Genomic DNA, 22,609 nt, shown 5'->3' on the forward strand with positions numbered 1-22,609 from the left:
TTTCATCATTGATGTTTCTATCTCTCCCTCCCCCTTCCTCTCTGAAATCAATAAAAACATTTTTAAAATAAAAGAATACTTAATTATGGGGATTATCTTCATAATAGAACATTAAAGAGCAAGCAGGATGCAAAATTGTATATTCAGTTTAAACACTCATCTCAAGTTTATAACATGAATGTGTGTGTGTGTGTGTATGTGTGCATACACACAGGAAAAACTGGAAATAGGTGAAAACATTAGTAGTAGTTATCTCTTGATGGAAAAATTATGTTAATATTTGGATTTTCAAAAATCCCTATAATGCCCTATCCAGTTTGGCGCAGTGGTTAGAGTGTTGGCCTGTAGACTGAAGGGTCCCGGGTTCAATTCTGGTCAAGGGCACATGCCCAGGTTGTGGGCTCTATCCCCAGTGTGGGGTGTGCGGGAGGCAGCCGGTCAGTGATTCTCTCTCATCATTGATGTTTCTATCTCTCTCCCTCTCCCTCTCTGAAATCAATAAAAAAAAAAATGTATATTAAAAATATGTATATAGATCAGTGATGGCGAACCTATGACACGCGTGTCAGAGGTAACACGCAAACTCATTTTTTTGGATGATTTTTCTTTGTTAAATGGCATTTAAATATATAAAATAAATATCAAAAATATAAATATTTGTTTTACTATGGTTGCAAATATCAAAAAATTTCTATATGTGACACGGCACCAGAGTTAAGTTAGGGTTTTTCAAAATGCTGACACGCCGAGCTCAAAAGGTTCGCCATCACTGATATAGATCCTCGGGTGATGATTTTTTTTAAATTGTTTTTTAATAAAAGAAATCCCTATAATGAACATGTATTCTTTTATGTTGTTTAATGTTATTTTTAAAAAATCAACAAGGACCCTTTGACTGGCCTTCTTTTAAGGAAAAGAATGAGAAATTCTATTTACTGATTTGAGAGAGAGAGAAACATTGATTTGTTGTCCCACTTATTTATACACTCATTGGTTGCGTCTTAAATGTGTCCTGACCAGAGATTGAACCTGCAGCCTTGGCTTATTGGGACGATGCTCTAACCACTGAGATACTCAGCCAGGGCCAAGAAATTCTATAAAATTTTTATTTCATTCATTCAGTAATGAATGTAGTACTGCTATGTGATAAATACAGAGCCAGCTCTGACATCCAGAGTTAGTCTTTGTCCCCAACTCACAGTTGGGGAGGAGAGAGACCTAATGGCAATTCCTATCCACTGTAGTAGACGTCTCACTTAGATGGGTGCCATGTGAACATGGAAGACAAGCGCCTGAGACCAGGGGGAAAGGGGAAGGACAATACGTGGGAGGTGGATCGGAAGGAAAGAAGAACAGATGTAGGAGGAAGGTAATGAATTCAGCTATGGACATAGTGAATTGGAACTGCCTATGGGAAGTCTAAGGAGAGATGTCCATCAGGCAATTGAATACAGGGATCTAGATCTTAGGATGAGCTGGGGATAGAGTTGTGTAGGTCATCAGTGAATGGTTAGAAGCTGGAGTCCTGAGTATGGGGAGATCTCCCAGACATCGTATGTGAAGTAAGGGGCCAAGGACAAAATCTGGACAACCACCAGCAAATGAAAACAGGTGCCTGATGGTGACCAAGAAGCTGAGAGAGAGTAGCAAGAAAACAAATGCTATTGAAGGAAGAGGAAAGAGGTCCCGTCAATCGAGGTTAATCTGTGAAGATTGCCTAAATTGCTTTTTAATAATAGCTTCTACTCTGGAGACTTGTTATTACTCCTTCCCCAGGGAAACTTGTAAACCAAATGCAGTTGCAAAATTACTGATACAGTGGATGCTTCACCAATTTGCTCTTTAAGGAGGTAAAAATGCGTGCTTAATATAAACCAAGTTCTCCTGATTGGTGGCTTAGTGTGATGCTAGAAGCACCAGTTACTTCGCGGGGCTCTAGTTAATGTGTGTTCATTGGGTGTACAGTATTTACAGCCACGTTGTCATTTACTCATGCTTCTGTTGATGGACATTCCCGTGCTGTAGGAGCAGCGATGCCATGACCAGGACATGTGTCCAGTGTCCTGAGCACAAGTTTCTCTACCACCACAGTTTTCAGAATGTGGTTCACAGACTCCAGGGTGGTGAGTCCCAAAGGCCCTTGAAGAAGCCTGTGAGATCAAAACTGTCTTCATAACCTTAGACATAATTTCTCCTCCTTTGGGTTGATGCTTGCACTGATGGTGCAAAAGCAGTGGTGGGTGAAACGACCAGCAGGTAACCAAGTGCGTAAACCCCGCCACCAGTGACCATGTTTTTCTTCCTAAGCCCTTTCCATAAAAACAAGCAAACAGCACTCATTTTACTTCATAGCCTTGATGAAGCAGTAAGAAGTATTAACTTTATTAATAAACTAGAGGCCCAGTGCATGAAATTCATGCACGGGTAGGGACCCTAGGCTTGGCCGGTGATCAGGGCTGATCTGTGGGGAAATCGGCAGGGCAATAGAGGGGGCCCCCCACTGGCACCAGCCATGGCTGGCCTGGGGTCTGCGGGCTGGGGGCAGCTCCTGCGTTGAGCATCTGCCCCCTGGTGGTCAGTGCGCCTCATAGCAACCAGTCGTCTGCTATTGGGTCAATTTGCATATTAGGCTTTTATTATATAGGATAAATTGGCCCTTGAGTACACGTCTTTTGGTGTTTTTAATATTCTGTGTGACAAAATGGGAAGTTTGCATAAAACAGTCTGCTTGATGCCAAAGTGCAAAGGTTGTCTTGAGGACAAGTGTCTGTGTGATTGTGAGATTTGAACTAGAAGGAATTTTTCTACTTCATCCAAATTTTTCAATTTAATGAACTTTTTTTAACTTTGTGACATAGGTAGCGATTCCTCCTTGACACACTGATAATGGTTATTTGAGTCTTCTCTTGTTTCCATGATTGGTTTTACCAGAGATTTGTCCATTTTATTAGCTCTCCCAAAGAACCAATTTTGGGTTTGTTAATTCTTCTGTTTCTTCTTTTTCTATAATTTTTGTTTCATTGATTTCCATTTTTACCTTTATTATACCCTTCTTTCTGTGTTTATCTTTTTAAACTTCTTGAAACAGGTATCTATTTCATTAATTTCTATTATATTCATTTTAATATAACCCTCTAAGTACTACTTTTATCTGCATCTCAAAGTTTTGGTAAATAGTATTTTCATTAATCATTCAAGTTCAAAATATTTTTTAATATCTGATATATTTTCTTAGATCAATAGGTTATTCAGTGTGTGCTTCTTAACATACAGGGATGTTCTGGTTCACATTTTATATTTTCTAGATTGTGGTCCGAGAACCTGCAATATATGGGGTGGGCAAAAGTAGGTTTACAGTAGTTTGTATGGAAAAATATACAAGAGTAAATAATATAAGAATAAACTCTGTTTCATGTACATGCAACTGTAAAACTAATTTTGCGCCCCGCCCTCCCCCCCCCCCCCCCTATAATTTCAGTCCTTCAAAGTGTATGAAAGCTACTAATAACAAAGTGGTCATACAATTTTGTAGTCTGCCTTATATACTTAACTAGAGGCCCGATGTACGAAATTTCGTGCACTGGGGCGGGGGGGCGGGAAGTCCCTCAGCCCGGCCTGCACCCTCTTGCAGTCTGGGACCTCTTGGAGGATGTCGGTCTGGGACCCCTCGCTCCTTACCACCTGCCTGTAGTGGAGGTGGTGAGGCTCCCACCACCACTGCTGCGCTTGCTGTGTGTCATAGCAACCGGTCGTTCTGCCATTTGATCAATTTGCATATTAGCGTTTTATTATCTATATAATAAAAGCCTAAGCGACCGTTACAGCAGAATGACTGGTCCCTATGATGCGCACTGACCATCAAGGGGCAGACGCTCAATGCGGGAGCTTCCCCCTAGTGGTCAGTGCACTCCCACAGGAGGAGCGCCGCTCAGCCAGAAGCCGGGCTCACGGCTGGCGAGCGCAGCAGTGGTGGTGGGAGCCTCTCTAAGGAGCAGCCAGCTGAGTGGTAAGGAGCAGCAAACAGGCGGGCAGTGAGGAGCAAGGGGTCCCGGACTGCGAGAGGGCGCAGGCCATACTGAGGGGACGCCTCCCTCCCGCCCCGCCCCCTCAGTGCACAAATTTTGTGCACCAGGCCTCTAGTATAGGATAAATTTGTTACTTTGGAGTTTATTTAATTGTTCAGTTTGCTACAAATCTTAAATGAAAGTAAATTTGCCTAAAATGATTGGGTTTTTTAATCTGCCAACATAAAACAGTATACAGAGTTCGCCAGTGGAAGGAGCACATGGCTGTCGTTTGACCTGAAATAACCACAGCATTGCCCCATCCCTGCATTGTTGAAGGTCACATGTTTAGTTGCTCAAACAGATCTTTCTTATTTTTTTATGTTACAACTAGAGGCCCGGTGCATGAAAATCGTGCACTTTGGGGGTCCCTCAGCCCGGCCTGTGTCTGAAAGGCCTGTCTGCGCCTTCTCATACTCCTGGACCCCTCGAGGGATGTCCGAATGCCAGCTTAGTCCAGGCCTAAGCCAGCAGTCAGACATGTAGCAGAGGCGGGAGAGGCTCCTGCCACCACCGCTGCGCTCACCAGCCCACACCAGCCCAGAGCCCGGCTTCTGGCTGAGCTACGCTTCCCCTATGGGAGCGCACTGACCACTAGGGGGCAACTCCTGCGCTGAGCATCTGCCCCTAGTGGTCAGTGCACGTCACAGCGACTGGTCATCCTCCGTTCGGTCACTTTGCATATTAGCCTTTAGTTATATAGGATAGCCAGGGTGAGCCACGTTTTTATTGAGTTGTGCGTAAAGCTCATTTGCCATGAGAAAACTGAATAAAATCAACTATTTCTTGGTTTTCCTCTAGGCCCCACATACGAAGAAGGAGGCCATTGATGACTTCATCAGCCAAAACAAGTATCTATTAGCAACCAGGCTCACCAACCAGAAGTTGTTCCAGGAACTCTGCCCCGTAAAGCGGTCTCACCGACAGAGGAAGTAAGGCCGGGCTTTGCTCTGCTTGTCGTGGCAGTGGAGGGGCCACGGCGCACTTTCCTACAGGCCATTCACACCTCTCCTGTGGCAGTCGGAGTTTATTCTTTATGTAGCAAATATTGACTGACAACTGTTAGAGCAGTGGGGTGTATTAATTCAGGGTCCCTTAGGACTAAGTTTTGGATGTGCCAGCCTGCCTCGGGGTCAGAGAAGATTTCCCTGCCGTGTAACACTTCAGCCGAAACCTGAAGGATGAGTAGACTTCAGCCAGGTGTCAGGGAGAGATGTTTCCTTAAAGAAGCATGGAGTACGAGAGAGTCACTGTTCCCTCAATAGTGGGGTGAGTCTTTGGGGGTCTCAAATAGAGGCTCCACAAGGGCACGATCATAGGAAGTGCTCAGGAGATGTTGGGAGAGTGGATGAGAGAATGATAAGCTAAACTTCCCAGTGGAACCATCGCAAAGGAAGCCCTTCAGAATGAGGCTCGGCGGCCTGTGAGCTGAGAGGTGAGCGGCCGGCCTGTAGTGGAAGAACCAGACCAGATGGCTTCTGAAGGCCGGTCTGCATCCAGGACTCGGCGACCATTGCCTCAGAAGACAGCCCTGAGAGTGGTAGAGGGTGGTCTGGGAAAGAAGCGTGTCGGGAACGACTTGGAAATATTTTCCCGTTAGACTTTGACCGTGGAGTTTCTTTAGTAAATGCATTCATGTCTTTAGTGAATGCAAGCAAAGGGTTCCTTCGTGAGCACGTCCTCTCCTTCACTCTCACTTGCCATCACAGGTTCTAGTCGTGCCTCGGGAGTGCTTACAATGTCTTCTGTTGTGTGCAGGTACTGTGTGATTTTACTGATTCCCGAGGCCACCAAGTCGAGTGAAGCCTTTGAGGCCTTCCTGTCCTTCGCGCAGGCAAACTCACAAGACACATTGCGATTCATGCACGTCTACAGCAACCGGCAGCCGGAGTTTGCCAACGCCTTCCTGCCAGACAGCGAGACGTTCCGAGGGAAGTCGGCGGTGAGTCGTGGTCCCCGTCCTGGTCCTGATCCCAGCTCTTGACGAGCACTGGCACTCGATTCTGTGTCCTATTTCCTCGGGAGTTTTGAATACAAATTCCAGGAAACCCAGAAATCTCTGAGCCTGTTTTGAAAGCCTACTCTTAAAAGTCTTTCACCCTGGTGACCACCTCCTAGATTTTCGGCCTTTTACCTTCACAGAAAGCACCTTTCCTATGAGTAGAGATTGAAGAGCATCAATCCTTTTCACCAGTTTTTCCTATGGCAGGTCTAGTTTTGCCTATCTAATTTGCAAAATCTTCCTTCAGCTACCAATAATGTGCTGTCGAAATATCCCCGCCTGCACTCACAGCATCCTAATTGATCTCTCCTTCCTTTCTCCTTCTTTGTCATCACTCTCTACAGTTGCATGAAATTCTCTTCATCATTCTGGTAATCATGGAGAACCTCTCTAAAAACAAAGGGTTCCTTTATTATAAAAATTAGAAAGAGATTATCGAACAAAGCTTATTAAAAGAAAGAGCTTTAACTTTAACAGAAGCTTCAGAAAGTCACCATAAAAAAGTCACCATAATTTCTTTTGTCAGAAAACTATAAATCTCTTGTAAATGTTTTATACTCATCCATATCTGTTTGAGTTTATTGCTGACTTCCCTAGACCCTTTTTCTCATCCTCTCTGAAGAGAAACCAAACAACAGTGACGTACCATTCTTTGAGAATTCTGATGGTTTTTCTCTTTTCTCCCAGGTGTCTATCTTAGAAAGGCGCAACATGGGAGGCAGGGTGGTCTATAAGACCCTGGAGGACCCCTGGACAGGGAGTGAGAATGATAAATTCATCCTTCTGAGTTATCTCGAGCAGCTGCGGAAAGACTCCACTCTTCTGTCCTCAGAAGCTGTGCTCCCCGACTTGATCGATGAACTTGCCCCTGTAAGCGTGTGGCCCAGGGGAGTGGGTGCTGGGCAGGGCTGGTGGCTCCCAGGGCTGCAGAGAAGCTCAGCAGCAGCGCTGTGTTGGGGTGAGGACTTCTCCCACTGGGGCTCAGGGGCTCGGTCCTGACCGTCATTCATTCTCTCAATAGATTTTCTTCATTCGGTGGTTTGTCACTGCTTTTTCCTACATCTCAGACTGGTTGGAAGACCTGTATTACAACAACTGGTAGGAATGTTGTGAGATTGCATGTCTTTTGCTCTATTAATGGCAGGATTGCTGCTTTTCTTTTGAAAAGGATCTATTCTTCTTTGACGTGAGTGTATATTCAGCATAGGCAGGTGGAAGAACGTGTACACGTTTTCAACACAGTTCCCCTTTTTCTTTCTTTCCATCACTTCACTTTTTTATATTTGCTGATTGACTCATTCCCACTGGCTGCCCTTCCAGACAACAGAGCCTGACACTCATGTAGTCCAACGTGCAGGTGTACAAGCCAGTCAGGAATTAATCGTTCCTGGCCTGGTACATCTTAACGCCCCTTTTCCTTTTCACTGAATTGATTGGGGTGACACTGGTTAATAAAATTATACAGGTTTCAGGGGCACAGTTCTTCAACACAGCATCTGTACACTGCATTGTGCTCACCACCCCAAGTCAGGTCTCCGTCCATCACCATTTACCCCCCTGTTCATGCTCACCACCTAAATCCTTTATTGACTCCTTACTGTTGCCTCCTGCAGGATATATTAGGCACAGCCTGTAATACTGAGGCACAAAATTAAACTGAAAATAAGCAATCTCTGAATCCTAACAGTCGGAGGGCACTCTCTGCTTTCCCCACCCCCAAGAACCTCTCTCTGTATGGAATTAGAAAGTGTTTATTGATATGAAAGCTTTTTGGTTTGGGGTTGTTTGGGGGTTTGTTCTTTTGAGCCAGAGAGAGGAAACCTAAAAGCATTCACTGATATGTCACAGCAGCCCATGTAGAGTGGAGCAGGTTGTAAGCTTGTCTTCGTTTTAGGCGGGAAATGATACCCCTCCTGTCTCTGGCCTTCTCCGCCTTATTCGTCCTCTTCGGCACCTTCGTCATCCAGGCATTCTGGTGAGTCCTCCACGGCTTCTCAGCGTGGCTTTCTGTGGGGAGGGCCCAAACCTCATGGTGGTTTGTCCTGTTTTTTTGTAAAACTCCTTTTTTCTCACTTTAGTGACTCAAACTATGATCGAGAGTCAAAAAATCCAGACAAAAAGAAAGCCCAGGAGAAGGCCGAGAGGACTGTGTCCAGCTTCACCAAAGAGAACACCAGGTTTGTCTAACACGGGTGGGGAACCTTTCTCCCGCCAAGGGCTGTTTGGCTATTTATAAGACCATTCGAGGGCCCTACAAAATGATCAACTTAAAAATGAGCCTGCTATATTTGGTCAAACATTTAATTAACTCGCCCCTAATGCCTTGGCAGGGCCAGGCCAAATGATTCCGAGGGCTTTATATGGCCCTCGGACCAGATGTTCCCTACGTGGTCTAACAAAATGCCACGCCCACCTCCCCCTGGCTGCTGACCTGCAGCCGTGTGGTCTCATAAAGCAGAGTTTGACTACATGTGTATATAGAACTCTGGTTCCCACCCAGCTGTAGGAGGTGGGAACAGGGAAGGTCGCCGCTGATTCCTGTTCACTGAGACCCTCTCCACATGCAGACACTGGACCTCCTTCTGCTCAATATCATTGGTTTCTCAATCTCAAGTTTAACAGTGAGGGCAGGAAACAAGCACATCAGAGAGATGCTAGATGAGCTGGAAGCAGAGAATGGTGCGTCCTATCCTAAAGTTGCTCTGCTCCGACTGAGAATCTCTTTGTAGGCCCAGGACTGCCAAGCAGGGACCACCCAATCCTCCTAGTGCATTGGGCTCTTGAATCTATATATATAAAAGCATAATATGCAAATTGACCAGACAGCAGAATGACCGGTCAGCTATGACACACAGTGACCAGTGGGGTAGATGTTCAACGCAGGAGCTGCTCCCAGCCTGCGAGCCCCCATCGATGGCCTGATCAAGGCCTGCTGGCCAACCTCTCGGTCCCTCCCTGCAGCTGGCCAGCAGGCTCCAATCGCCTGTGGTGGGTGGTGGCGCCTGGGCCCTGATTGCCCCGCCGGTCGCCCCACACACAGAGGGCCAAGCCTAGGGACCCTACCCATAAACAAATTTTGTGCGCCAGGCCTCTGGTATTAAATAATATATCTAGTCTGGTTAGAACAGTGGTTCTCAACCTTCCTAATGCCGCAACCCTTTAATACAGTTCCTCATGTTGTGGTGACCCCCAATTTCATTGTTACAAATTGAACATAATTAAAGCATAGTGAATAATCACAAAAACAAAATGTAATTATATATGTGTTTTCCAATGGTCTTAGGTGACCCCTGTGAAAGGGTTGTTCAACCCCCAAAGGGGTCGAGACCCACAGGTTGAGAACCGCTGGGTTATAACATAGTGGGTTTTTTATTTTTTTAATGTATTTTTTAATTCAGAGAGGAAGGGAGAGGGGGAGAGAGAGAGAAACATCAATGGTGAGAGAGAATCACTTATCAGCTGCCTCCTGCAATCCCCACACTGGGAATCGAGCCTGCAACCCGGTCATGTGCCCTGAACAGGAATCGAACCATGACCTCCTGGTTCATAGGTCGACCCTCAACCACTGAGCCATGCCGGTTGGGCTCTTTTTTTTTTTTTTTTTTTTGTAGAGAATTTTTATGGGTTTATCTGAGCCAAACTGATGATGTATCCTGGGGAGAAAGATCTCAAATGTTCCGAACATAGCGTTTTCTTCTGCTTGGTTCTTTTAAATGTAATGGCATTTTACTACCCTGATATCTTTTTTTATATATTTTTTTTATTGATTTTAGAATGGGAGGGGGAGAGAGAGAGAGAAACATTGATGAAAGAGAATCATTGATTGGCTGCCTCCTGCATGCCCCTTACTGGGGATTGAGCCTGCAACCCAGGCATGTGCCTGACTGGGAATCGAACTGTGACCTGGTTCATAGGTCAGCACTCAACCACTGAGCCACACTGGCCGGGCCCCTGATAACATCTTAACTCCTCCATATTCTTTCACAGCAAGACCCCTAGAAAAGGCTTTGTGGAGGTGACGGAACTCACGGATGTAACGTACACCAGTAACTTGGTGCGCCTGAGGCCAGGCCACATGAACGTGGTCCTCATCCTGTCCAACTCCACCAAGACCAGCCTCCTGCAGAAATTCGCTCTGGAGGTCTACACGTTCACTGGGTAAGCGCGTGTGAGAGAGGGAGGGACGGGGAGACAGCAGGCATATCTGGGAAGGAGGGGAGTTACATCCTTTCCTCTTGGGCCGGGAGGAGCTTTATCCGTGCAGCGGTGTTGGCTGTGACCTTTCTAAGCCAGAAGTCGGAGCCATCCTGAGGGCGCCTTCTTTGCCCCTTGACTTCATGCCCCCTCAGTTCTTCCCGGGGCCCTTTCAGGAAACTGACTATTCTCCAGCTCTTGTGTCTTTTCCTGGAGCTGGACACTGAGAGTGACGTGACACCCAGCAAGAGGCCGGGGGTGGGGGTATTGCTGTTGGGGCGCCCTCAGCTCCCACAGGATCCTGCGTGGTGTCTGCACCTGGCCCCGCCCGGCATGAAGTCTGACAGGTATTTGTGTTCCCTGCAGCTGAGTGTCAGGAAGCCTTCAGTCCTCACTCTCTTCCTCCACAGGAGCAGCTGCCTGCACTTCTCCTTCCTGAGTCTCGATAAACACAGAGAGTGGCTGGAATACTTGTTAGAATTTGCTCAGGACGCAGCCCCGATCCCAAACCAGTATGACAAGCACTTCCTGGAACGTGACTACACGGGTTATGTGCTGGCTCTGAATGGCCACAAGAAATACTTCTGCCTCTTCAAGCCCCAAAGAGCAGTGGAAGAGGAGGAAGCCTTGGGGGCAAGTGATGTTGACCCCTCCTTGCCCCCGGGGGAATCGCGAGGGCAGGCCGGCAGCCTTGGGTCCAAGCCCATCAAAGGGAAACTAAGCAAGCTGTCCCTGTGGATGGAGCGCCTGTTGGAAGGCTCCTTGCAGAGGTTTTACATCCCGTCCTGGCCTGAGCTAGACTGAGGGGCAGCAGCGAGAGACTTGAATCCTCAGACCCATTGCAGGCCCCTGTGCACAGGTATTTATTTGCAGGACTCAAACTATCACCACGGACAGAGTCTAGGTTTTAGATGATTCTTCTAGAGCAGTGGCCAGAAGAACCTTTCCTTTGTCCTGCTTTGTCCTGTTCTAACCTAGGAGTGAAAATATTTTCCTTTGGGATTTTCTTTCCTGTCTGAATGCCGCACTATTTAAAATAGACCGCTCGTCCCTCTTCCCTACGGTCCCCCCGCGCTCACACCCCCTCTCCTGTCCAGTGTCTCTGCCCGGGAGCACAGACATTTGCCCTGCAGCGGTACCAGGAGCCTGGTGTGCTGGTCGCTGGCTGGGGTGTTCACCCGCCTCCCCCCCACCCCCATCCCAGCCGCTGTGCTTCTGCTGCGGTGCATGCTGTAACAGTGGGACAGCCCACAGCAGCTTCTGGGCCCCACGGCCTGAAAGAGGCCGGGTCCCAGCAATCTTACGTTTAGCGGTCTTTGTGGTAGTAAGTGGCTAACGGATATTTTGGGGGTATCCCCCTACTGCAGTTTGTCAGACATGGTTTTAAAAGCATAGGGATGAGTGGGGGTTCTGCATGTGAGTTTGGGTTTCTTCCCAAGGCAAGAGGAGGACTGGGCAGTGACTGAAGTGACCCCTTCCTGAGCATCCCATCAGCCGCCTCCCCAACACGAGAAGTAGCCAAGAGGGATCCGCACGGCAGAAAGTACTGTAACGACTTGAGCCATTTATGTGTATGTTTTTAGATGCCTTTCTGCCTCTGTCAGTCTTAGGGTATGGATATTAGGAGCCATAACTTTAACCTTGTTCTCTGAACGTAGAGATAAGCTGCTATAAGCCAGTAGATGTTAAACTGAAGACAAATTATTCCCACCTGCCACGAGTGGTGTCTCTTTAGTAAAATACCAGTCACGTCTGTGTATCAAGGAACCTAACATTTCTCAGCAATCGTATTTTGAGCAGTTACCCCAAAAGTGCTGTATCTTCAAGTCCTCATTTGTGACAAGTGAACCAAGACTTGTTCTAGACTCCTGTTTTGCAAAAGGCTTATTACGTACTTTGAGCTCCTGCCTGTATTTGGATGTCTCGTCTTCATCATCTCACTCTTCACTTACAGCTGCTCCACCAGTAGCAGGTCAGTCCTGGCACCAGCTTGCTGAGCTCAGGGTGAGATGGACGCCAGGCTGGATCACTCCAGCAGCTGGAGAGCTTACCTTTTCTCTTTCGGGCAAAACCACCAGTGGGGTGTGGACAGCCTCAAAGAGTGGTCTTTTCCATTGTCAAAGCAGATGGCCCCTTAAGGGTAATTTGTAAAGTGAAAGGTCAAAATCAGTGATGGGACAAAATAAGTTCATATTTTCTTTAATCATAACTGCTTTAAACTAAGCCATTTGGATCCCGAATGACTTAAATACTGAGCTACAGTGACAAGTAGTCAATTATTTGGGCCCAGGAATGCCTGTAGTTGTCATGGAATCTACAGCTTTATGGAAAAGGCGAAGAATCACCGCCAGGCTTCCTTCCCCACGTGGTCCTCCAAAGTGGATGCTGACTCCGAGGGCCGCCTCGCATGGCACCTGACCAGGTAGACGTGATCACGGGATTCATTTGGCTCCTTGATGCGTCACTCCTCAAAGTTATTTCCTGGGTCTTTTATGGCCAAGTTTACTTAAATGAGTTTGTTTTGCTTTTATGGTAGATTTTAATTTCTGGTACTAATGGGATTCCTGGCCATAATTTCGGAAAACCAAAACCTCCCCAGATTTCATTTTTAAAAATTTCATCATTAAAATAAAAAGCACCTGCCATTTGCACTAAGAAAGGAAAGATAATAGGATTAGAAACATTCCTGGCAAATACTTCAGCCCACCAATTCTACAGATCTCTCTGGGCAGGCATGTCTGCCAGAGGACACTGGGAGCCCTTATTTTAAAATGAACTTTACCCTTGGCCACCAAGCCTTTCCTCCTGCATGTTGTTTCCATTAATTTATTTACTTTTGTGTCAAATGTATGAGCCATTGTCTGCTCAGCCAATGCCACCGTTTCTCTTCCTAATGTATGTAACCACACAGACCCAGTTTTGGTTTCAACTTCCTAGTTTTCAAATATGTATCTTCAAAAGACAACATTGATGATTTTAGAGGTAGCTTTTTCTGGTTGATAGCATCTACGCATCATGTTTAGCCGATGGGGATGAAAACTGGTCTTAAAAGTCTTTGTTGAATACACACCCATTTACCAAATATTTTTTTATTGCCAAGGTGTCAGTGGCACGACTTGTCTAACACAGAGGTGGGCAGCCCCAGCTAAGCTGGTTCAGTGAGCAAGGCAGCCCTGATTTCCACTGGGCACCGTGGTCTCGCTGCCATCACTCACTGACCATGAAACTTGGTTGTGGTTTTCAAGTAATAGGTTGATTTCCTCCTCGTTCAGTACATAAATGTTTTCCTGATATAAAGAGAATAGGATCTGAATGTGGCTGAATGATTTGCTTTGTTTGGGAAATGGGATTAGAAGCAAACGCTCCAAGAAAATTGTTAAGGAAAACTCTTTAAAAGCTGATGCAAAACATTTTACCGAATGAAATGTTGCTCGAATCCTAATACCTGCCATTGTCCCTTGAAAACAAACGAAGTGTGGCAACTGCTGACTCTCTGTTCAGTTTGTGATTATACTTTCGAGACAGACCTGAAAAGAAAGTGGAGATTTTGCACTTTTGATACTCTTAGGAACAAATAACTTATTTGGCAAGTGGTGTCCTTTTTATGTTGTTTTTGTTTTGTATTGTGAACAGGCACTAAAGCTGATGTTATTTTCGTTTTAAGAATATTACCGACTGGAAACAAATAAACTATTTTAATGTGTGATGATTACGGGTAGCTCCTGCATCGAGATGATTTATCGTGGACACATTACCAGCAAAACTGAATTTGCATGTAACTCGGCAGGTGCTTACAATCAGCACTTGGCGACTGCAGATTTCAGGAACGACTGTCCTGGAGGGTGTGGCAGCTGGAAGAGCAGATAATGCAGAACAGAGTGAGAGAGGGTCTCAGGGGGCTCTTGGGAGGCCATTTCGTGTACCCTCCTGGGCTTTTGAGTGGGAAGTTTATTAGGATCTGCGTGTGACTTTCTTTCAAAGCAGGGGCGGGGATCATCTGGCCCCAGGGCTGTATAAGGACCTAGAAATAATCTGGTCTGACCCTGCCCAGGCAACCGCAGGCGGGACTCGAAAGTCAATAAATCTCAGCGCTTTTTTCATAGCAACATAAATTTATATTGAGTGAATTATATTAAGCGAATGATGTTATATATATCCAGATGGCCTTTGGCAGAAAAGAGGTTCCCCACCCCTGCTTTAAAGGAAGATACTATAGAAATATGGGAGGTTTATACAGTATTATTTCATAGTCTTTTTATTTCATTCCTCCAATTTTTAGATAGCTTTGAACTGACTTCTCCATCCCTTCCCCCTTTATCCTCCATCATCTTTCATTAAAGGGAGAAATCAGCACAGCACAAGGGCGGCTGTTTTTTTAAATTAATTCAAACTCCTTGGAAATATTAGCGGTCTGGATTCGAGTTCTGCTTTGTGCCCTGATTTTACAGCCACCACTGACACTTGGAGCAGAAAGTTTATTGGCACGAACTCTGTAGTACTGACAGATGCTTAAGAATTGGTCCTTGATGCGATCTGTTACTCTGTGTTGACGAGCACAAGGTTCAGACGACTCTCACTTTGGGGAGAACACACAGCATCTCAAACAGCAGGTTGGCTGCCAGGAGGGCCGTGTTTCCTGCGGAGAAGTAAAACCCAGCGTGAAGACCACCCCCAGGCCGCACCTCCCAGGACTGCTCAGCCCTCCGCCCTTTGTCCTCCTTTTCGGGGTCCCGCTTTCCCTGGCATTCTGCTCCATCAGTCATTTGGAAATATTACTTTAAAATACAGAAGGTTCTTTGTTTACTCTCAGAACAGATTTTCCCCAAAAGGAAACCTATAACAATGGTGTGTATTGTATTTATTATCATCCTCTGAGGCTAGTAGGCCTAACTAAGGTTTTCTAAATTAAAATTATGAGGCTGGCATCTGCTTTGAGCATCTCCTAAGCCAGCTAATTCCCCACTTTATTGATATTAGTAACTATTATTTATCCTTTGGGAACTCACTTTTCCTGAAATATCAGTAGGATGGCCGTGTGCCACCCTGTCACTAAACTGCAGGCTTGTTTCTGCCTTTTGCTGACTGGTGGGCAAGCTAATAATACTTAGCAACCTCCAGGGCTTTTGTCAGGGCTCATTAGCTGTGTCTGTAAGGTGCGCAATAACAGGTTTATTTTCTTCACTGTAGGGCTGTGATGGCGAACCTTTTGAGCTCGGTGAGTCAGCATTTTGAAAAACCCTAACTTAACTCTGGTGCCATGTCACATATAGAAATTTTTTGATATTTGCAACCATAGTAAAACAAAGACTTATATTTTTGATATTTATTTTATATATTTAAATGCCATTTAACAAAGAAAAATCAACCCAAAAAATGAGTTCGCGTGTCACCTCTGACACGCGTGTCATAGGTTCGCCATCACTGCTGTAGGGCGTACTCAGCAGGTTCCCGAGTTACACAGAAGGACCCATCCATCTGCTACCTATTAACTAGGTTAATAAAATTTGAACTAGCAGCTGCCGAGGGATCACAGGTTTCTTGTTTACTCACCAAAAGGGTCGTATGGCGGTGAGACTTCCACCAGGTCACAGCCCACCACGTTCAGGCCTTGACAGCCCCGGATGATCTCCAGAGCCTGTCCACAGTCAAGCCACGTGGAAATCATTGACCACGAAAACAAACCGTGGACGCCTCAGTGGATTTCTCCCAACACGTGCCCACCTTCCGACTCAAAACTACTGCTTTCCCTCAGTAAGCATTTACCGGCTGCCCGGCACCCTGGTGGCCATCACAGCTGACCGATGCCCAGTCCCTGCTCCGGAGGGCTCCACAGTGTGGTGATGGGGACAAGCAAGCCAATCATTTCAATGTCATGCACTAAGGCAGTGGTCGGCAAACGGCGGCTCATGAGCCACATGCGGCTCTTTGGCCCCTTGAGTGTGGCCATGAAATTTCAATCGCACTGTACATGCGCTCCCGCACGTGGTATTTTGTGGAAGAACCACACTCAAGGGGCCGCAGTTTGCCGACCATTGCACTAAGGACTTCAGGAAAAACAAGTGGAGCTTAGGGTAGGAACACGTAACAGCCCGCAGAGGTGGGGAAGGCCTCCCCACGGTGGAAACAGCGCAGTAAATTGACCAAGCAGCTGAGCAGGGGAAGAGCAGCCCAGGCCGAGGGAAAAGGCACCAAGATGAAGTACCCTGAGTCAGACATGGCCGGGAGACAGGGTCAGGAGGGGATGGTAGGAAGAATCGCTTTGTCGCAAGGAGTTCTCATTGTGCAGGTGCAAAGCCCAGAAGGACGAGACGCTGAGGAATGAGGTCTGTGTTTTAGAAATCTCTCTGGTGGGAACGGAAAAGGGCTTTGAAGAGGCAGTTGTCACCGTCCTTTCTTAGAGGGTCTGAGACAATGATTAGGTTTGAGCAACCTTCATTTCCTCACAGGAGAAATTCGAGTACCTACCATTGATATATCAGGCACTATTCTAGGCTCCAGGGACAGGGTAGTGAACCAAAGGCCTGACCTCCTGGAGCTTACCTTCTCACTATAACCACGCTCCAGTCCTGCCTGCCTGCCTGCCTTTATGCTCAGCACATCCTATGGGAAACTATTTTGGTAGTTCTAAAACTCTTGAACTACCTTGGTAGCTGGTTAATCCCACTGTGCATACTTTTTTAAAATCTAACCCCAAAATGTCCTTGAGAGGGGTACTACCATATGGTTCCCATGGACCAATTACTGCAGAACCAGCAGCAGGAAAATCAAATGAAGAACTGTAATATCCCGATAAAAAATGAGGGCCTTGGCTAAAACCCAGTCCTCAGCAAGTCAGTATTCAAACCTAGGGTGGCCCCGAGGACAGTAAAGGCCTACGTGCCCTGCTTTTAAAACCCTGTCCTGGGAGGGAAAAGGGGATACGTGTAATACTTTCAACAATTTTTTTTAAATCACTACTGTAAGAAAAGAAAAACAAAAAAACATATCCTGATTCCCAAAGACTCACCACAAGGCCCAGAAAAGTGGGGCATTAAAAATCCTCACCCCCACGAATGGTCACGGGTGGATCCTCTGTACCTGACTAGGGGTGAGACCAGCAATTTCCGGTGTCCCTGTCCCTGGGGCATAGGCAGGATCCAAGCCGTCAATATCAAAGCTGATATACATGGGTTTGCCTCCCATCTGCTGCCTCACTTCTGCCATCAGAGGGACCAGCGACTTCAGCCAGCAGTCTTCAGCCAGCACCACCCGGAAGCCCTGGGGATGGAGGCACGGAAGAGTGGGAGGTCAAGGCTTCTGCAGGGCACTGCCTGGGCATTTCCTCCGGGCCAACCCCATGCTAAGCGCTACGTACCCATCATATTGGACCCTTAACCTTCTTGAGGAGGGAACTACCACCCCCATGTTACAGGTGAGGAATGAAGGGACGGTGACGGGCAAGGCAGGGAGAAAGTCAAAGCTGACCTATGGAGACGGGATCAGAGAGAAGCTTGGCGAAAGCAAGAGCGAGACGCTCAGGCCAGCTCCCTCGAGCACTTCCTGCACAGCTCTGTCCAGAAGACCGGCCTTTGCATGGGGCCTTGGGCTTTTCCTGTTGGCTCTTGTCGTATGTGTTCGCCTGGGAGCCACTCTGCCCAGCGGGTATGAAGAGGAGAACTAAGGGGTCCCCTCGCCTCGGGTTGGGACCTCCCCAGCTCTTTTCCAAGACGGCAACATCCCAGGAGTTGGTTCATCTCTGCTAGTCCCCCCACCCCAGCAACAGGAGGCCTCCTCTGCCTCGTGAACCAACAACCTCGCTCCTCTCTGCTGCACATGACCCTCGGGGGGTAAACTCAGCCTTCCTCCCCTTTTCTGAACTTGCTTATTAAAGCCCCTCTAGAGTCCATGGCTGCCACTGAGTGAGCAGTGGAGAGGAAGGCACTGTGCAGGCGGGGCACAGAGGGAAGGGCGTGCAGTCTGTCACCTGGTTCCGGCTGTATCTGTAGGGTTCCACAGTCGTAGAAGAGCCCCTGATGCCAATCTGTACGACGCGCTTACAGTCCAGAAGTTTCTCCTCCACGCACCGGCGGAAGGGGGTCCCATGATAGATCTTCTCTCCCAGGGCCTTGTCAGCCGTGTCCATGTGAGCATCCACGTGCAGCAGCCCCACAGGGCCATGCCTGGTGACAGCAGGGCAGCTCAGGGGCCAGGCCTCCTCACAGGGACTGAGCACAGCCACCCTCCGGGCCACCAAAACTTGAGGGTGTGTAGCCAAGGAGGGGAGACCTGGCAACAGTTACAGGCCTTGCAACTGGTTCCTGTCTTCAAATGGCTTCGCATCTCAGAGCAATAAACTCAGACAAGTCAGGCCGAAAATAGACATGTGCCTCAGCTGCCACCTCCTACCTATCACCCAGAATTGCCTCACTTACAGAGGGAGAGAGCTGGGCGGGTGACAATGAAGGGTGAGCTCAGCTGCCATCCTCCAGCTGGAGCCCCGAGAAGCAGCCTGGACCCAGCTCTCTCGCCATCATCTTCATCAACCCTGCTAGCCACCCAGAAGAAATACATAATCCAAAGCAATGCTAGGCAAACGCAGCCTCGAGAAAGGACTGTACCCACCCACCCCCAAATCAGAATTCTACCCACATGTCTTTCCCCTCTATGAATTCTGGAGCTGCCACCAACGTGGCCCATCTGTCCCTTTCTCAAACTAATGCACAGTTAGTCAATCCCTGGTGGGCTTCTGCTACTGGGAAAGCCAGCTTCTCCCAGCTTTTCTGGGGGAGGGACCCTTGAAAGGCCAAACCCAGGGCTCCTCCTCCGCAAGCAGCACCACTGAGCCTGTCAGTGTTTAGGGTTGGCCTTTGAGCAAAACAGAAACAAGTTAACTGGGGTTTGGGGCTCATCTTCCCCAAACAGAGGCAAACGCTGAGCGTGCATCCCAGAGCGGACCCAGGCCAAGGGCAGGCGGCCAGAAGTGTTAATAATAGTCTTGACTTCTGGCTGGTGACTGACAGGGACGCCTGGAGCCCGACCTTCGCTTTGATCCACAGCAGCGACTCAATCCGGGAAGTTCCAATCACCCCCAATAACCTGAGCCAGCAGAGGTCACCTGATGCCATCTAGCAGCAAACAACTCATTTCCCAGCTCCTGAATTTTGAAACCTTGCTTGGGCCCAGGTAGTTGGGACTTACTTTTTTGCCATGGCTTGCAATATAGGATATGTGATTGTGTGATCTCCACCTGCAACGAGAAAAAAAGAAAACATCTGGAATGTGGATAAGAGTAGAGGACTGTGTGTTACACAGAACAATCCTCAACTTGCCCACTTCTGCCACCCTTTCTGTTAGACTGAAGAGCTACCACCCCAGCTAAAATAAGATTTTGTTCAGTGAGGAAAGGGACCCTGGGTGTTTGAAATGACATTGTCATTTAAAAGAAGAAATTAAATTAAGGCTTACAAGTAGAATGCCCACAACTGCTCTGTCCAATAGAACTTTCTGCAATGAATGGACATGTTCTGTAAATGCACTGGTCAATATGGCGGCCACCAATCACATGTGGCTATTCAAATGGGGCTCATGCAACTGAGGAACTGAATTTTTATTTTAATTATAGCAATAATTAATAATTTATTAATTATTTAAATAATAGTTTAAGTTACTTTTAATTTAAATAGCCACATGCAGCTAGTGGCGACGGTATTGGATAGCACAGGCCTAGAAAAGTATTCCTATGCATACCTATCATCATAATAGGCAACATTTATTGAAGCTCTAACTATGCCAAGCACAACGCTGGGCTATTTGTGTGAATTTTCATTATATGTCTCTCGCATAACAGAAAGTGGTAGATGTTGTTATTATTATTCCCATTTTGCAGATGAGGAAATGAGGCCTAAATAGCTAGCGGGGCGGTGGAGCTGAGATTTCAAACCAGGCCATCCAGAAACCACTATGCTCCTCAGGCTCTCTTGGGCAAGCATTAATTACTATCCCCAAAAAGGTCTGTGTCATTTTAACTGTTTGTGAACCAGAGAGAAGTAAATGCTACAATGAGGTAGGGGAGGGGAAGGGAAAGCTTCCAGATACATTGAAGTAGACCCTGCCAAGGAGGAAAGCACCCTGTTCTCTCAAAGTCATTAACACAATGTCCTTGAAATCATTCAAAAGTCACACCGAGCCCCTGTTGGCAGCCTTCCCCAGGCCTGGGATCCAGGGCTGGGACAAAGGGGAAGTGGGTGAGGTAGGTGATGCAAAATATAAGGGATGCCGAGAAACTCAGTAATCAAGATAAATACTCTTTTAAGGTAACATTAAACAAAACAAAATTTCATGGAAAAAAAAACAACCCTGATCCTGTCTCCCAGGCCCCTTTTCTCTGACTTGCCAGTGAGCCCAAGCAGCCCCACCTGGACTCTCCTGTTGCTTTGTCTATCATAAGCCCCTCCTTGCTTCACTGTCCCCAGCTTTAACAAACACACTTTAAAAAAAAAGAATCCATGACAAATTTTAAAGAAAGATGGGACCAGTAACTGTGCTGTTCTAAGCCATAGAGGAGCCTGAGGCAAAAAAGGAAAACCAGTAATACTGTTGCCTTTTGGGGCACCCCTTAAATTTTGCCTCACGCTAACCTAATCCTGTCTGTCACACACTAGTCCAACATTTAAATACCCTCTCCCCAGGGATTAAGATACAGGAATTAATAATGGGCTCCATGCTACTGTCCCCACATTCCCCGGGGCTTGCCCTGGAGAAGCAGCTGTGTTGGACCACAGGATAAGCTATCCCTGAGCACAGTGCGCTGCCCTTGCCCTTGCAGATGCCATTACCCAAGGTCAGAGGCACACAGCCGGCAGCCACGATTTTCTGATAGGCCTCTTGAATCAGGCGGCAGCTGTCCTGAAGGTTGTAAAGATTGACATTCACATCGCCTAGGTCTGCAACCATGAGGGACTGGAAGGGGAGGGCCCCCGTGCTGGGGTTGATTGTCCGAAGCATCACTGATTCTTCCCGGATCCGTCGGGGTCCAAATCTGGAAGAAAGTGGGGCGTCTTGTGAGCACCCCTAAAGGCTTAGCGGCCCCATCTAGGTAGGGGCTTCTCAGCCTCAGGACTGGCGGCATCTGGGGCGGAGTGCCCATCCTGTGCGTTGTAGGAGGTTTAGCAGCATTCCCGGTCTGTTCCCAATAGATGCCAGTAGCACCCCTTCCCGCAAGTTCTGACACCCACAAATGCCTCCAGACTCTGCCCCAAAAAAAAAACCCTGGAGGCAAAAAAAAAACCTGATCAAGAATCACTGTTCCCGGATGCATAGTGAAGAGATTAAAGGTGTGGGGGGGGGGATATTCTCAACAATAAAGATAGATTTTTTTAAAAAGAAAGAGAGAGAGAATAAAGGCACAGATTTAGGAGCCCACCCATCACCCACTTCCTAAGTGGTAGTGGATAATTTCCTAACCTGTAGAACAATGACAATATTTACCTTACCTCATTGTTGTGAGTTAAATGAAATTACCTATGCCAAGCGCCGTGCACTTGGTAGACTTTTAATAAAGTGGCATTTATCGTATAGCCCGGCAGTCACATGTATTGCTGCTGAGCTGAACCAGAAATAGCTGAAGCTCAATAATTAGGACAATGAATTTTACTGCCTCTGACTTGAATTTAGAAAAATTGCTTTAATTTGTGCAATTTTTTTAAATTGATTGATGAGAGAGAGAGAGAGAGAGAGAGAGAGGCATCAGTTTATTGTTCCACTTATTTATGGATTCACTGGTTGACTCTTGTATGTGCCCTGACCAGGGGATGGAAACTGCAAGCTTTATCAGGCCTCTCGCTTTAACCAACTGAGCTACGGCCAGGGCCTTGATCTGAGCAATTCTTGCAGCAGGTGACCTCTAGGGTTTGAGGCAGGGTCAGCCAGTTCTGCCTGCGCAGATGGACGCTGCCCCTGTGCGCTGGCGTCACCCCCGGCCTCCATCCCCGCCAGGCGGGGGGTCATGGCAGGGAGAGGCTCGGGCCGGAGAACCCCTTTTCTTTACCAGTGGATGCCCGTCATGCTTGATACAGAAAAAGGGAAATCAATTCTCAAGCGATGAGGGGCCCTTTGGAGCCAGGCGCCAGCTCCAACCTGACTCCGGTGAGCAGAGGCCCCCGTGCGTTCTCCAGCCACGTGTCCCTCAGTCCTGGGGCCTTACCTCGCCCCGGGCCGGTTGGAAGTCCCCGTGTCCAGGGGCACCCCGACGAAAGGCGGCGTCCAGCCCCTCCGGGGAGGTCTGCACCGGCAGCCGCATCATGAAGCAGACGCCCACCGGCCGCGCCACAACCTCGGAGCTGGGGGGCAGGTTCCGGGGGGCGTCGGAGTC

General features: G+C 47.5%; 2 protein-coding genes across 2 annotated transcripts in view; one reads left to right on the plus strand and one right to left on the minus strand.

Annotated features, from left to right (window-relative positions):
* DNAJC16 (DnaJ heat shock protein family (Hsp40) member C16) overlaps positions 1-13,978 on the plus strand; it is a 29,822-nt gene extending 15,844 nt beyond the window's left edge. Inside the window, exons 8-15 of the mRNA XM_006104759.3 lie at positions 4,866-4,996; positions 5,823-6,006; positions 6,754-6,936; positions 7,088-7,164; positions 7,961-8,041; positions 8,145-8,243; positions 10,054-10,224; positions 10,671-13,978. Of these exons, the coding sequence (XP_006104821.1) occupies positions 4,866-4,996; positions 5,823-6,006; positions 6,754-6,936; positions 7,088-7,164; positions 7,961-8,041; positions 8,145-8,243; positions 10,054-10,224; positions 10,671-11,064 (1,320 nt within the window). The 3' untranslated portion in view covers positions 11,065-13,978. The remainder of the gene's footprint in view (positions 1-4,865; positions 4,997-5,822; positions 6,007-6,753; positions 6,937-7,087; positions 7,165-7,960; positions 8,042-8,144; positions 8,244-10,053; positions 10,225-10,670) is intronic.
* Positions 13,979-14,466: 488 nt separating this feature from the next.
* Positions 14,467-22,555, minus strand: AGMAT (agmatinase). Its single transcript, XM_006109804.3, is given in 8 exon segments — positions 14,467-14,896; positions 15,811-15,895; positions 17,338-17,517; positions 18,224-18,419; positions 19,438-19,486; positions 21,075-21,277; positions 22,442-22,491; positions 22,493-22,555. Coding segments are annotated over 8 exon segments (885 nt in total). The 5' UTR covers positions 22,541-22,555; the 3' UTR covers positions 14,467-14,822.
* Between the last annotated feature and the right edge of the window lie 54 nt (positions 22,556-22,609).

Source organism: Myotis lucifugus, unplaced genomic scaffold (genome assembly GCF_000147115.1).
Source record: "Myotis lucifugus unplaced genomic scaffold, Myoluc2.0 scaffold_604, whole genome shotgun sequence".
Taxonomy (NCBI): Eukaryota; Metazoa; Chordata; class Mammalia; order Chiroptera; family Vespertilionidae; genus Myotis; species Myotis lucifugus.